This window comes from Heptranchias perlo, chromosome 13 (assembly GCF_035084215.1).
Source record: "Heptranchias perlo isolate sHepPer1 chromosome 13, sHepPer1.hap1, whole genome shotgun sequence".
NCBI lineage: Eukaryota > Metazoa > Chordata > Chondrichthyes > Hexanchiformes > Hexanchidae > Heptranchias > Heptranchias perlo.
Genome location: NC_090337.1, coordinates 44644486 through 44659910, shown reverse-complemented (window position 1 = coordinate 44659910; position 15425 = coordinate 44644486). Strand labels below are relative to the sequence as shown.

Sequence of the window (15425 nt, the reverse complement as noted above, 5' to 3'; positions counted from 1 at the left end):
AGTCAGCTGGGCTACCTTCATCCTCCAACCTAGCAACTTCCTCAAAAAAATACAACTCAAAAAAAAAAATTGTAAAGTAAAACCTTAATTCCCAAAATCTGTGTTAAGAGTCCCAAATAATCTGTTCTCTGTCCAGATGGTCAGAGAGTTTAGCAACTTTGACTACGACCAAAGTCAAGCTAACGGGCCTGTAATTTCTCAGTTCTGACTTGTTGCACTTTTTGAATATTGGCATCACATGGCTTTTCTCCGGTCAACGGGAATAATCCCAGATTCTAGTGAGCTGAGCAATATACCAGCACGGAGCTCACTCAGCACAGCTCCCATTTATTTGAGCACTCTCGGGTGCATGCTGTCAGAACCAACAGCAATATCTGTTTGGAGATTCCTTTTCTATCCAGGACTATACCCACATCCACTTTGACATGTACAACTTTAGTGTCAACTGTACACTGCATTAGTTGTAACTGAACATCATTTACCGGAGTGAAGACTGATGCAAAGTAGCCATTTAAAACCTCTGCCATATCCTGGGAGTCCACCTGAACGTGCTGTGAGGAACCTTTAGTGGCCCTATGCAGTACTTAATGACCGTCCAACTCCTAACATAGCTTAAAAAAGTAGATTTTACAGTTGATACTGCAGTTATCTTCTTCTTTTGGCTGCTCTATTCGCAGTTTTTGTTGCTTTTAGTGGAATTCAGTATCTATCTCTGTTCTCCTGAGAACTGTTTTGTTTTAGTTTGTGAGTATTTTTGCTTAAATTTGATTTGACTTTGCACATGACCAATTAGCCACTTTGGCTTTGTTTTACTATGTGCTTTTCTTTTGACTTTAGGGACATGCATGGCTCCCTTTTGCTTTTTGGTTTTAAAGTTTTTCCATTTTTTATCTGGGTTGGTAATATCCCTGCCGAGGAGGGTTGCCCAATTGACCTGATTCAAGTTATCTGCTATCTTTGCAAATCTAGCCCTTTCGAAATCCTGAACTAGTATGAAATTTTCAGCAACTGTGGGTTGGCTGATCAAGTTGAATCTAATAATATTGTGGTCACTATTGTGATATGCTGATTTCCTCTGTCCCTGGCCAAACTTGAAAGAGTATCAGAATATATCTAAGTGCACTCAGTTCACCAGTTCTTCTGAGGCCATCAAGAGAAATGCAGATAGCTCTGTGGGGGAATAAGTAAAGAACCTCATATAAAAAAAATATTGTTATACATCTATCTCTGGTCCAGTTTCAAGCGTACCCAAGGAGGAATACACATGTTAAGTAGACTACTGCAATTTTTTGTACTGTCTTTTCTAACAGCTTACTGTTATATAAACCTATTCTGAAGTTTGTAACCTCAGATTGTTTATTCTACTGCTTTCCAACATTTAGGAGATCACAAGAGGGCTGGTGACAAATCCAGTGAATTAAACAAATTAACGAGGGTTTGAGTTCAGCTCCTGGGCTTGCTGCATTACCAGATATTGGGCAGATAAACACATATTCCATTATGTTATATTAATTATTACAAGCTGGATAGCTTGGAGGTGAAGGATAGAATACTAGAGCCTGGTCTTCAGTTGCTTCCAAGCCTTTATTCACGGAGCTCCACGTTACACACACTGCATCCTAGATAAGCTCTCATATATGGATGCAGGAGAGCCCCAATTAATACACACCACCTGAATACAATTAACACGAATTGATATAAATCACATGGATACAATTAACATTAATGACCTGGACATGGGTATACAAGGCATAATTTCAAAGTTTGCAGATGACACAAAACTCTGAAATGTAGTGAACAGTGAGGAAGATAGTAACAGACTTAAGGAGGGCAGACACATGGCAGATGAAATTTAACACACAGATGTATGAAGTGATGCATTTTGGTAGGAAGAATGAGGAGTGGTAATATAAACGAAATGGAACAATTTCAAAGGGGGTGCGGGAATGGAGAGACCTGGGGATTTCCGTACAGAAGTCTTTGAAGGTGTCAGGACAAATTGAGAAGGCTGTTAAAAAAAAAAGCATTTGGGATCCTTGGCTTTATAAACTAAGGCATAGAGTACAAAAACAAGGAAGTTATGCTAAACCCTTATAAATTTATATTAGGCCACAGCTGGAGTATTGTGTCCAATTCTGGACACTACACCTCAGGAAGGATGTCAAGGCCTTCGAGAGGGCGCAGAGGAGATTTACTAGAATGGTACTAGGGATGCAGGACTTCAGTTACGTGGAGAAACTAGAAAAGCTGGGGTTGTTCTCCTTAGAGCAGAGATGGTTAAGGGGAGATTTAATAGAGTTGTTAAAAATTCAATACCCCAGTATTATCTACTGAGGTAACTCATAAATGTAAATTTACTTAGCAGGTCTTTATGATCGTTTTAATATATCTAGATATCCCATTAAATGTTTCTATAACCAATAGAATATTTGATTTTCCCAAAATTATCAGCGGCCACACAGCTAAAATTGTTGGATAGTTACTTTCAAATCCTAAATTGGTTACACATTTGGTGGGAGAAATGTATTAGAGCCTACAATTCTATATTAAACTCAGCAGAAGTGGATATGATTGTCTAATCGCAATAGTGTGATAATGTGTGATTGTACTCATTAGTATTTTGTAGATTACGCAATTTTATGGTTTCAGTTTCAGTTTGACACTTGGAGACTGGGATTTTGGGGTGGACATTGCACGGAATTGAACAACAGTTATTTAGGACTTTATTTTTTTTTTCACAGGGAATCTGGGAACATCAAAGTAGGATTAGAACATCTGGTAAGTTTCCTGATTATCTCTTGAATATTTGCATCGTCTTTTGATATCTGTATTCTAAATGAACACTTTTGAACAAGCTTTGAATACCTAGCACTCTGAAAGTAGACAATTTCCCAGAGGAGCAGCCTTACTTTTCTTATGTGCAAGGCACTCACACTTCCATTTATCTCTGCATTCCAAAGGAATTAATTTTTTTGGTTATAAATGATATCTTTTTGATGTAAAGATGAAATAAAATTGACTGAAACCCATAGCGTAGAAGAGAACTCATGGATCGTACTGCAGCATACTGCTGCTAGAAAAGATTGGCTATGTATTTTGTGTTATTTTGTTTTTGATTTTTTTTTTACATCACAAAAAGGAGGATCAGTAATGGGTCTTCTGTAGTAACAATAGTTGAGATTAAGGGTATGTAATAGAATGTCACATGTGATAATATATATTTTAACTCTGTTTGCTCCAGTGTTGTAACCTATTTAACCACTATGTTCCACGCAGTACTAGATCATCTCTGTCCAGACTTAAACATTCAATCCCATTTGTAACCAGATGCTCATGCATTTTTTTTTAAGAAGTACAATGATGTACTACATTTGTGAGGGTCTATTTCCCATGTTCACTAGACGGAGAAAAAAATCCTAATCTCCAGTCTCGATTGATAATTTTATATTAATCTCTATTTTTGTGCTTGCAGTACAGGTTAATGATACCTCCCAGTATTTTGAAGATTTTTTTTACCGTGAAATCAAACATTTTTATGCAAATGTCAGTCTCTTCAAAACTAAGAATCCTAAATCTCAAATCATCCTAATCACTCTTCCCTGAATTTTCAAATGCACCCAAGTCATTTTGAAGGTAGGTTGCCTGACTGTTTATGCTATACAGGGTTAATATGAACTGTTTTGACTTATTATTAAATGCCCTTGAGATGCATCCCAGTACTTGATTAGCCATATTAATAAGCTTCATATTGGCTGGATACTTTCAGTGAATGGTCCGTAATCATATCCAAATCCTTTGTCAGTGGCCGCTCTTACTTCGTGTACTGATGCTTCACGTGCTGCTCGAGTGCATGTATATTTACTGTCATATTACACATCTATATTCACATTGAAATCCACCTATTTTTTAAATCCATCCCCTTGATTTGTCCAAATCCTTTTGAGTGCTATCAATCTCCCTGCACTAGCCATCTGACCATGTTACTGGGTGTTACAACCAGTTTCCATAATATTACCAAATTGTTAATCTTGTGAGTCATGGAATTATACCATACGATCAAAGTAGGTGTCAGGTGTGGCTCAGTGGTAGCATGCTAGCCTCCGAATCAGAAGGTCGTGTGTTCAAACCCCACTCCAGAGACTTGAGCATAAAATCTGGACTGACACTTCAGTACTGAGGCTGTGCTGCATTCTTGGAAACGCTACCTATCGGTGCTGTCTTTTCGACATTAACGATCCCATGGCACTATTTGAAAAAGAGCGGGAGAGTTCTCCCAGTATCCTGGCCAACATTTATCCTTCAGTCAACATCACTAAAACAGATTGTCTCCTGATTTATTTCATTGCTGTTTGTGGGACTTTGCTATGTGCAAATTGGCTGCATCGTTTCTGGACATTATGGTCATGACAACACTTCAAAAGTACTTCATCGGCTGCAAAACGCTTTGGGATGTCCTGGTGTCGTGAGAGGTGCTATATGAATGCAAGTTCATTTTTCTCATAGAATCATAGAGAGGTTATAGCGTGGAAGGAGGCCATTCAGCCCATCGAGTCCGTGCCGGCTCTATGCAAGAGCAATCCAGCCAGTCCCACTCCCCTGCCCTATCCCCGTAGCCCTGCAAATTTTTCCCTTTCCAGTAGTTATCCAGTTCCCTTTTGAAGGCCATGATTGAATCTCCCTCCACCACCTGCTCGGCAGTGCATTCCAGATCCTAACCACTTGCTGTGTAAAAAAGTTTTTCCTCATGTCACCTTTGTTTTTTTTGCCATTCACCTTACATCTACGTCCTCTGGTTCTTGACCCTTCTACCAACGGGAACAGTTTCTCTCTATCTATTCTGTCTAGACCCTTCATGATTTTAAATACCTCTCTCAAATCTACACTCAGTCTTTTTTTTTATTCATTCATGGGATGTGGGCATCACTGGCAAGGCCAGCATTTATTGCCCATCCCTTATTGCCCTTGAGAAGGTGGTGGTGAGCCGCCTTCTTCAACCGCTGCAGTCCGCGTGATGAAGCCTTGGCGAGTTGCTGCAGTGTGTGCTGTACATGGTACACACTGCAGCCACGGTGCGCCAGTAGTGAAGGGAGTGAATGTTTAGGGTGGTGGATGGGGTGCCAATCAAGTGGGCGGCCTTGTCCTGGATGGTATCGAGCTTCTTGGTGTTGTTGGAGCTGCACTCATCCAGGCAAGTGGAAAGTATTCCATCACACTCCTGACCTGTGCCTTGAAGATGGTAGAAAGGCTTTGGGGAATCAGGAGGTGAGTCACTCGCCGCAGAATACACAGCCTCTGACCTGCTTTTGTAGCCACAATATTTATGTGGCTGGTCCAGTTAAGTTTCTAGTCAATGGTGACCCCCAGGATGTTGGTGGTGGGCGATTCGGTAAGGCCGTTGAATGTCAAGGGGAGGTGGTTGGACACTCTCTTGTTGGAGATGGTCATTGCCTGGCACTTGTCTGGCGCGAATATTACTTGCCACTTATCAGCCCAAGCCTGAATGTTGTCCAGGTCTTGCTGCATGCTGGCATGGACTGCTTCGTTATCTGAGGGGTTGCGAATGGAACTGAACACTGTGCAATCATCAGCGAACATCCCCATTTCTGACCTTATGATGGAGGGGAGGTCATTGATGAAGCAGCTGAAGATGGTTGGGCCTAGGACACTGCCCTGTGGAACTCCTGCAGCAATGTCCTGGGACTGATATGATTGGCCTCCAACAACCACGACCATCTTCCTTTGTGCTAGGTATGACTCCAGCCACTGGAGAGTTTTTCCCCTGATTCCCATTGACTTCAATTTTACTAGGGCTGCTTGGTGCCACACTCGGTCAAATGCTGCCTTGATGTCAAGGGCAGTCACTCTCACTTCACCTCTGGAATTTCACTCTTTTATCCATGTTTGGACCAAGGCTGTAATGAGGTCTGGAGCCGAGCGGTCCTTGCGGAACCCAAACTGAGCATCGGTGAGCAGGTTATTGGTGAGTAAGTGCCGCTTGATAGCACTGTCGACGACACCTTCCATCACTTTGCTGATGATTGAGTACACTGATGGGGCGGTAATTGGCCGGATTGGATTTGTCCTGCTTTTTGTGGACAGGACATACCTGGGCAATTTTCCTCATTGTCGGGTAGATGCCAGTATTGTAGCTGTACTGGAACAGTTTGGCTAGAGGCGCGGCTAGTTCTGGAGCATAAGTCTTCAGCACTACAGCCGGGTTGTTGTTGGGGCCCATAGCCTTTGTTGTACCCATTGCATTCAGCTGTTTCTTGATATCACGTGGAGTGAATCGAATTGGTTGAAGACTGGCTTCTGCGATGGTGAAGATATCGGGAGGAGGCCGTGATGGATCATCCGCTCGACACTTCTAGCTGAAGATGGTTGCAAACGCTTCAGCCTTGTCTTTTGCACTCACGTGCTGGACTCTGTCATCATTGAGGATGGGGATGTTTACAGAGCCTCCACCTCCTGTTAGTTGTTTAATTTTCCACCACCATTCACGACTTGATATGGCAGGACTGCAGAGCTTTGATCTGATCCGTTGGTTGTGGAATCGCTTAGCTCTGTCTATAGCATGTTGCTTCCGCTGTTTAGCATGCATGTAGTCCTGAGTTGTAGCTTCACCAGGTTGGCACCTCATTTTTAGGTACGCCTGGTGCTGCTGCTGGCATGCTCTTCTGTACTCCTTGTTGAACCCGGGTTGATCCCCTGGCTTGTTGGTAATGGTAGAGTGAGGAATATGCCGTGCCATGAGGTTACAGATTGCGCTGGAATACAATTCTGCTGCTGCTGATGGCCCACACCGCCTCATGGATGCCCAGTTTTGAGCGACTAGATCTGTTCTGAATCTATCCCATTTAGCACAGTGGTAGTGGCACACAACACGTTGGATGGTGTCCTCAGTGCAAAGACGGGACTTCGTCTCCACGAGGACTGTGCGGTGGTCACTCCTGCCAATACTGTCATGGACAGATGCATCTGCGACAGGTAGATTGGTGAGGACTAGGTCAAGTAGGTTTTTCCCTCGTGTTGGTTCGCTCACTACCTGCCGCAGGCCCAGCCTCCTCTGTTCCAAGGAGAACAATCTCAGCTTCTCCAGTCTATCCACGTAACTAAATTCCCTCATCCCTGGAATCATTGTAGTAAATCTTTTCTGCACCCTCTCAAAGGCCTTCACATCTTTCCTGATGTGCGGTGCCCAGAACTGGACACAATACTCCAGTTGTGTTGAACCAGTGTTTTATAAAGGTTCATCATGACTTCCTTACTTTTGTCCTCTATTTATAAAGCCCAGGATCCCATATGCTTTCTTAACCGCTTTCTCAACCTGCCCTGCCACCTTCAACGATTTGTGCACATACACCCCCAGATCTCTCTGTTCCTATACCCCTTTTAGAATTGTGCCCTTTAGTTTATATTGCCTCTCCTCATTCTTCCTACCGAAATGTATCACTTCGCATTTTTCTGCGTTAAATTTCATCTGCCACATGTCCGCCCATTCCACTAGCCTGTTTATATCCTCTTGAAGTCTATCACTATCCTCCTCACTGTTCACTACACTTCCAGGTTTTGTGTCATTGGCAAATTTTGAAATTGTGCCCTGTACATCTAAGTCCAAGTCATTCATATATATCAAGAAAAGCAGTGGTCCAAGTACCACCCCGGGGAACACCACTGTACATCTCCCTCTGGTCCGAAAAACAACCGTTCACCACTACTCTCTGTTTCCTGTTACTTAGCCAATTTTGTATCCATGCTGCTGCCCCCTTTATTCCATGGGCTTCAATCTTGATGACAAGCCTATGCGGCACTTTATCAAATGCCTTTTGAAAGTCCATATACAACACATCAACTGCATCGCCCTCATCGACCCTCTCTGTTACTTCATCAAAAAACTCTTATCAAGTTAGTTAAACAGGATTTGCCTTTAACAAATCCGTGCTGGCTTTCCCTAATCAATGCACACTTGTCCAAGTGGTTGCTAATTCTGTCCCGGATTATTGTTGCTAAAAGTTTCCCCGCCATCAAGGTTAAACTGACTGGCCTATAGTTGCTGGGTTTATCCTTATGTCCTTTTTTGAACAAGGGTGTAACATTTACAATTCTCTAGTCCTCTGGCACCACCCCCGTATCTGCGGATGTTTGGAAGATTATGGCCAGAACCTCCACAATTTCCACCCTTACTTCCCTCAGGAACCTTTCTTTTCTTAACTTAGAAAAGAAAGGTTCCTGAGGGAAGTAAGGGTGTTACCTGGCATAATGTTTGGGAATGAATTGCAGAACGGTCCTATCACATGATAGGTAGAAATTTAGTCCATCTTTGCTCATCCGTCCAGAAGAAAGAAAACTTGCATTTCTCTCCGTCACATCATCTAACTGTTTATTAAAGAAATCTAAGGTTTTCATCTCTCTTGGCCTTCCCAGAAGTCCATTCAAAGTGCTGATAATTTTTGTGTGAAGAAATTCTTCCTTTCTTTCTCTCTTAAGTTGTCCTATTCCTGCTTGTTCTTGTATCCTGATTTACCTAGAGGCAGTGATCTGGATTTATTTTAGCTGTGCCTTTAATATTTCATATACCTCTGTAAGGTCACTTCTTGATCACCTCCTTTCAGTGTAAAAGAGACCCAATTTCTCCAATCTTTCCTTTGACCTCATCTTTTAATGCTCTATTCAGCACTGCCTCTGTGGATTCAATGTTTCCCTTGTGTCTTGGTGAGCAAAACTGAACACAGTCCTCTAAGTGTGGTCGAATCAGGTTTAACATGGTATCTTCTAACATTTGATCAGCAGGCCTGATCTGAAAAATTTCATGCTATTGTGTTTACCATCTTCACTTATGCTTGTTTTTAGTTTCTTCCTTGCCCTTCTAATCATCCTTTTGACATGCTTCTGGTTACCTGCATTGTTTGCAGTTGACCCTTTCCCCTTTCTTTGTAGGCTTTCGGAAGCTAATTTTTCTTGCTTATTTCACCACTGGTTGTCTGTTGATCCAATCAGAGTCATTTTTTTTTAGTTTACTCTTGTTAAAGTTAAGTATTTATTTTTTGACCAGATGGATATGGATTCCCAAATCCTCGAGAGACCCTTCTGTATCTTTGTAATTTATCCTTCAATCATTCATGATTTTATATAATTAATGCTGCTGCTGTTCTTTGCGACTGTTCATTAAAATTGGCTCCTGTTATGCTCGGAAGTAGTTTACGCTACAGCTGAGCAGGGAGTTGGTGATTAACAGCAGTAGACAAATGAGATTGAACTTGCACACAAAGTAGTTTGTTGGAAAGATCGAGGAAATGAAGCATATGCTCTATCCAGAAATGTGCAGAATACAAACATTATTTTTAGAAAATGCTAGTCTATCTCCTGTCGCATTGCACATAGGGAGTCAAGACCAAGTGTAGTCTTCAGATGAGATGGGGTTAGAGGAAGGGAGATAAATGGACCAGGTGCTGAAGTAATTCAGTCCCTGTTTTAAAGTCATACATTCTGTCCTTATTTTGATATCATGCTTCTATTTTATATTATTATTTATAGTTAAATAGCAAAATGTATGACAATTTAGGAAGCAGAAAAGGAGAATTGGTTGGACTATGGGAGTTTCTTTGAAGTAGAGGTTAAGGAGGAAGAAGATGTGAACCAATGGTGGAAGGGTGTAATTACAGTGTTGGAAGTTTACATGGGCAGTTTCCATTATAAATGTGCACATAGGAGTTTATAATTGGAAATAGTAGTGTGCATAGGCAAAAGATGTTTACTCTATAGTTGATCTCCCGTGGCTTTACATTTGGGGAACCAGTGTAGTTTATGGGTGAAGTACAGTTAGAGGGAGGTGGATGATTGAACCCTGGAGTGCAGATGTAATTCAGTCCCCATTTTAAACTCATACACTCTAGATTTTTGTATTTCCATCATAAATTGCTATGTCCACTTTCATGAAGGAAACTGTCCTGTCAGCGATGATGCTGCAATGACTCTACTCTGGAGGGTGCGATTGTAGCTTGACAAATTATACATAGGTAATTTCCTTTACAAAAATGGAGAAAGGAAATTATTGTGGAAAAGGTTGACCGGCACTGCATATAGACTTAAGATTTTTAATACATTATTAGTTGGCCACCTGTGCCATTGTACATGGTAAGTTTGAGAATATGGGGCATGGTTTTAGCTTGGAGCCGAGAACACAGCGCATCCGCAGATGTTTGCATGGAGAACCCAGAAGCCAAATGAGTGCGTTGCAGTCTGCAAGTGCAACTCAGTTGAAGGTGAGTATTTGTACTTCTGGGTTTCCCACATGCCAGGCAGCCAGATTGACAGGCCTCCTGCCTGTCAGAAGTGAAAGGAGCTGCGAATCGGAGAGGTGGGAAGGAGGGAGAGATCGATCATGGGCCGTGGAAGAAATCAGAGGGGTGGTGGGGGGACATGGACAATATCGGGTGGGCATTGGAGAAGATTGGCGGGGTGGGGGGGGTCCAGCATTGGTGGGGGGTGGGGGGTCGGCCAATCGCAGGGGTCTGATCATGCCAGGTGAGCATGTTGGACCTGGATGAAGCACTCCTGCTCCTTTGGGCCCACAAGAAGTGCAATAAAGGCACTCACCTCATGAATCCGGTCCTTCCTGCCTACTTTCACGTGACGTGAATCGGAAGTGATGGGAAACCCAAACAGGTAAGGTTAAATTTCTTTGACATTTGTAATACACAAAAAATTAAGTGCCTCAACTATTGCAATGAGACACATTGCCCTTTTAAATATCGGCCTGTCAGATTTAAGTGGGGATGGGACTTCCAGGTTTCTGTTGCGCGCACGTCCAAACGCACCTGGGTTAAACCTGGAAGTGGATGCGTTGGAGCCGGGATGCGATCCTGCTCCAAAAATCAACCATTTTTACTGCCCACCCACCCCCAACTCACCTGTTCTTGGGGGTTAAAATTACCCCCATGGTCTCTCTATCTGACCTGTTTCTATTGTCTTTGTGTCACTGTTTCTTTTCCTCTGGTTCTGTCTGTCTCTTTCCCTTCTCTTCTGTTTTTCTCCCTGAATGAATTTTCCTTCTCTTTCTCTGATTTCTTTTTCTTTCGTTTGAGTAAGAGATGGTCGGTGGTATGGCTGTGAAAGGAGCCACCAATGGCTGCATGCTACATTTGGGGTAGGTGTGTTTGGGCAAATGTGGCCTTCAATCACTCGTGCTTCACCCCCACCCTCTCATTACTATCTTGTCCCTTACTCCTTTTTCCTTCCCACTACCCATTCTCCGTCTTAGCACCATCTCACTCCTATCACTACTCCTACCGCTTCCCCTTTCAACTACCTGCTGAACCCCTTTATCTTCTCCTGCTAGCTCTACTATCACGAACCTCACTCATAACCCTCCATTTACTCCCCTCACTGGATCCGTCCCCAAAGGCAGGTGTGTTTTTGTACCTTTTTCCTTTATCGCCTAACTATGAGAAATTAGAATATCTAGCTCACATGTGTAAGACATTAGATTAACCTTTTCTAACTCAACAAAACACAGGTGAGGTAATTAGTTGGCTTCAAAAATCACTGCTTTTTTTAAAATTTAAGTAACATGAAGAAAGGCATATTCTTTCTCCCCCTCAGACCCCCACCCCTTTCCTCCCTCCCTCTCTCTAAATTTTACAGAACACAAAACAAAGCCCACAACAAGTGTGTAATCAGAACAACCCCCCCCCCCCCAAGCTCGAGCGCGTGCGCACACACACACACACACACACTTTTTTAAAACTGCTGAAATCTGACCTCTACCTTATCATCACATAATTTTAGAAAACTGAATAAAAAATATTCCTCAGTTTAGGTGACTGGCACTAATGCACCCTGGGAAATTATGGATACTGCACGTGTTCAGACTTCATTAAAAATAGTGGCCTTAAGTCAGTGATACATTCGTAAATCTAGATTTCTGTTGAACTGTCATATCGTTGGCTCCTTTTACCTGGGCTTGTTCACACTTAAAAGTACAGCTAATGAATGGTGAACTAGGTGTCTGCCTCTGGCCCCACTTTATAGTGTAAAAGTATGAGAAGAGTTTTTGGAAATGACTATTGTGACCAAGCCAATGGAACCACACACATGAAACGCAGAAAAATGAAAGACACAAAAAAACAGCTGGTCCACGGTGGCATTTCTTGTGTTGATGAGTTTTTACATGCCTGCTAGGTCGCAATCCGCCTATAAGTTGTGCATTGCTGCTGTGGACTGAGTTCGTCATTTGTAAATTGGATGGTTGTTACACTATAGAAAATGATATAATATAAAGGTGCTCCTTGAAGAATTCCATAAAAATATATCAAGAACAGTTTGTGTCCATATACAGAATCACTTTAAACAAATTACCCTTTCGTTAATCACTACCTAATTGTTACCCAGACGTGCCTAAATTTGCACATCAATAAGGCTCACATTATAATTTCTTCTTTTGGTCTTTTTAAGAAATCTGCCCAATAGCAAATGATAAAATAAGTGTGCTGTATAATATTAACATATAATGATATAGAATTATTTAATAACCTTAGCTTCAGAAAATAATTGGTTCAAATAAATTCTTGATGAATCATTTTACCATGTTTATACATCAATAAGACCAAACCTTTCAAATGAAAACAAATTTGTAAAAGATATTTAGGAGCTTAATTGTGATTGAAATTGAAAAGCAAAGCTCGATTTGTGTGAAAATTATAGAAATAATATGAAAAAGTTGCTATCACATTTTTTGTTATTATGCTTTTTATTTATATTTTGAAAAAGTTGTGTAAAGTATATTACTGTAAAACGTCAACTTCAAGGAATTATGAAGGAATGTAAATCCATTTGTTTCAAGGACAATATGCAAAATAAGTTGTGATGTGGAGATGCCGGTGATGGACTGGGGTTGACAATTGTAAACAATTTTACAACACCAAGTTATAGTCCAGCAATTTTATTTTAAATTCACAAGCTTTTGGAGGCTTCCTCCTTCCTCAGGTGAACGTTGTTGGAAATGAAATCCTCGAAATGAAATCGCTGGACTATAACTTGGTGTTGTAAAATTGTTTACAAAATAAGTTGGGCAAACACTTCTCTGTCTTCACCTTCCCCATGCTGTAAATTTCATTTTTACCCGCATCAAACTAAACAACCCTTATAGAGTACACAGCATGGTGCTATCCAAGTGTGACATCATCGGGAAACACGGAAGTGATTGGTTGGTGAATATTTGACTCGTTTAACTTTCAAAACAAGTGTAACTTGGTAATTTTAAGGTTTTAGTAGTAATAGAAGGTTTACTAGCAGTTGTAAAGCTTATTGGGAGTAGTAGGGTTTATAAATTATAAATTTAATTAAGAATAAGAAATTAATTAACACATAATAAAGATGGCAGGGCAGGTGATGTGTAGCGACTGCAGAATGTGGGAGCTCCTGGACGCCAGTGTGATCCAGAGCAAACAGTCTGCAGTAAGTGTTTGCAGCTTGAGAAGCTTCGGCACAAAGTCATTGAGCTGGAGGCCGAGCTGCAGACACTGCGGCACATCAGGGAGGGGGAAAAATACCAAGACATTCGGTTCCAGGAGCGGTCACACCCCTTAGGATAAGGTCATCTAAATTGGTCAGTGATCAGGGACAGGAGGGTGTGAGTGCGAGCGAAGCAGGTAAGGGGACCGAGAAGGTAGAAGTGGAGGAGCCTCAGCCTTTGCAATTGTCCAACAGGTTTGAGGTGCTTGCAGCCTGTATGGACGAAAGCGGGGGCTGCAGGGTGGATGAGCAAACTGACCGTGGCACCATGGTACAGGAAGCCATTCAAGCAGGGGGAGTTAGTAGGAATGTAGTGGTAGTAGGGGACAGTATTATCAGGGGGATAGACACAGTTCTCTGCAGCCGAGAACGAGAGCCCAGACGCTGTGTTGCCTGCCCAGTGCCAGGGTTCGGGACATCTGCTCTGAGCTGGAGAGGAACTTGCAGTGGGAGGGGGAGGACCCAGTTGTCGTGGTCCACGTAGATACCAACGACATAGGTAGGACGAGGGAAGAGGTTCTGCTTAGGGAGTATGAGCAGCCAGGGGCTAAATTAAAAAGCAGAACCTCAAAGGTAATAATTACTTGAGCCACGAGCAAATTGGCATAGGATAACTAAGATTAGAGAGTTAAATTCGTGGCTGAAAGATTGGTGTGGGAGAAATGGGTTTCGATTAATGAGGCACTGGCACCAGTACTGGGGAAAGTGGGAGCTGTACCGTTGGGATGGCCTTCGTCTGAACCGTGCTGGGGCCAGTGTTCTAGCGAATCGTGTAACTAGGGCGGTAGAGAGGGCTTTAAACTAAATAGAGGGGGCGAGGGGATCAAGTAAGGGAGGATGTGATAAATTAAAGAATGAAGACAAGACAAGACAAGAGCGAAGTAGCAATAGAGAAATGACAATCAGAGAGTGGCAGGAAGGGACAGAGCATGCAAACTTAAGTGTGTGCCAGCAGATAAGGCTAGAGGTTGCAAAAATAGTAAAAAGACAGCACTAAAGGCTTTGTGTCTGAATGCGCGTAGCGTTCATAACAAAATGGATGAATTGACAGCTGAAATACAAATAAATATGTACGAACTGATAGCCATTACAGAGACATGGCTGCAAGATGACAAAGGCTGGAACCTGAATATTCAAGAGTACTTGACATTTCAGAAGGACAGGAAGCTAGGAAAAGGTGGAGGGGTAGCGCTGTTAATTAAGGATGGCATGAGTACAATAGAGAGAAATTACCTTAGTTCTAAAGACCAAGTTGCAGAATCAGTTTGGGTAGAGATACTCCTGTTCCTATGTTCCTATGTTCCTAAATAGTAACGGCAAGAAGTCACTTGTGGGAGTAGTTTATGGGCCCCCCTAAAAGTAACCACACTGTATAGAGTATACAGGAAGAAATAATGGGGGCTTGTGAGAAAGGAACAGCGATAATCATAGGTGATTTTAATCTACATATGGATTGGAAGAATCTGATTGGCAAAGGTAGCTTGGAAGATGAGGTCATAGAGTGCTTTCGGGACAGTTTCTTAGAGCAGCACGGCTCGAGCCAACCAGAGAGCAGGCTATTCTAGATCTGGTAATGTGCAATGAGACAGGATTAATTAATGACCTCATTGTAACGGAGCCTCTAGGTAGCAGTGATCACAATATGATTGAATTTTGCGTTCAGTTTGAGGGAGAGAAGAGTACGTCTAAGACTAGTGTTTTAAACTTAAATAAGGGCAATTATGAGGCCATGAAGACAGAGCTAGCTAAAGTGAACTGGGAACTTAGGTTAAGGGATATGTCAGTAGAGATGCAGTGGCAGACATTTAATGAGATATTTCATAACACTCAGCTAAGATACATTCCGGTGAGAAAGAAAGACTCGAGGGGCTAACTAAGGAAGTTAAAGATAGTATCAAATTGAAAGAAAAAGC

At 42.1% G+C, this 15425-nt stretch overlaps 1 protein-coding gene across 1 annotated transcript in view; it reads left to right on the top strand.

The window, feature by feature from the left end:
* Positions 1–15425, top strand: part of rsrc1 (arginine/serine-rich coiled-coil 1) — a 417271-nt gene that overhangs the window by 190966 nt on the left and 210880 nt on the right. Inside the window, exon 6 of the mRNA XM_067994672.1 lies at positions 2742–2778. Within this exon, the coding sequence (XP_067850773.1) occupies positions 2742–2778 (37 nt within the window). The remainder of the gene's footprint in view (positions 1–2741; positions 2779–15425) is intronic.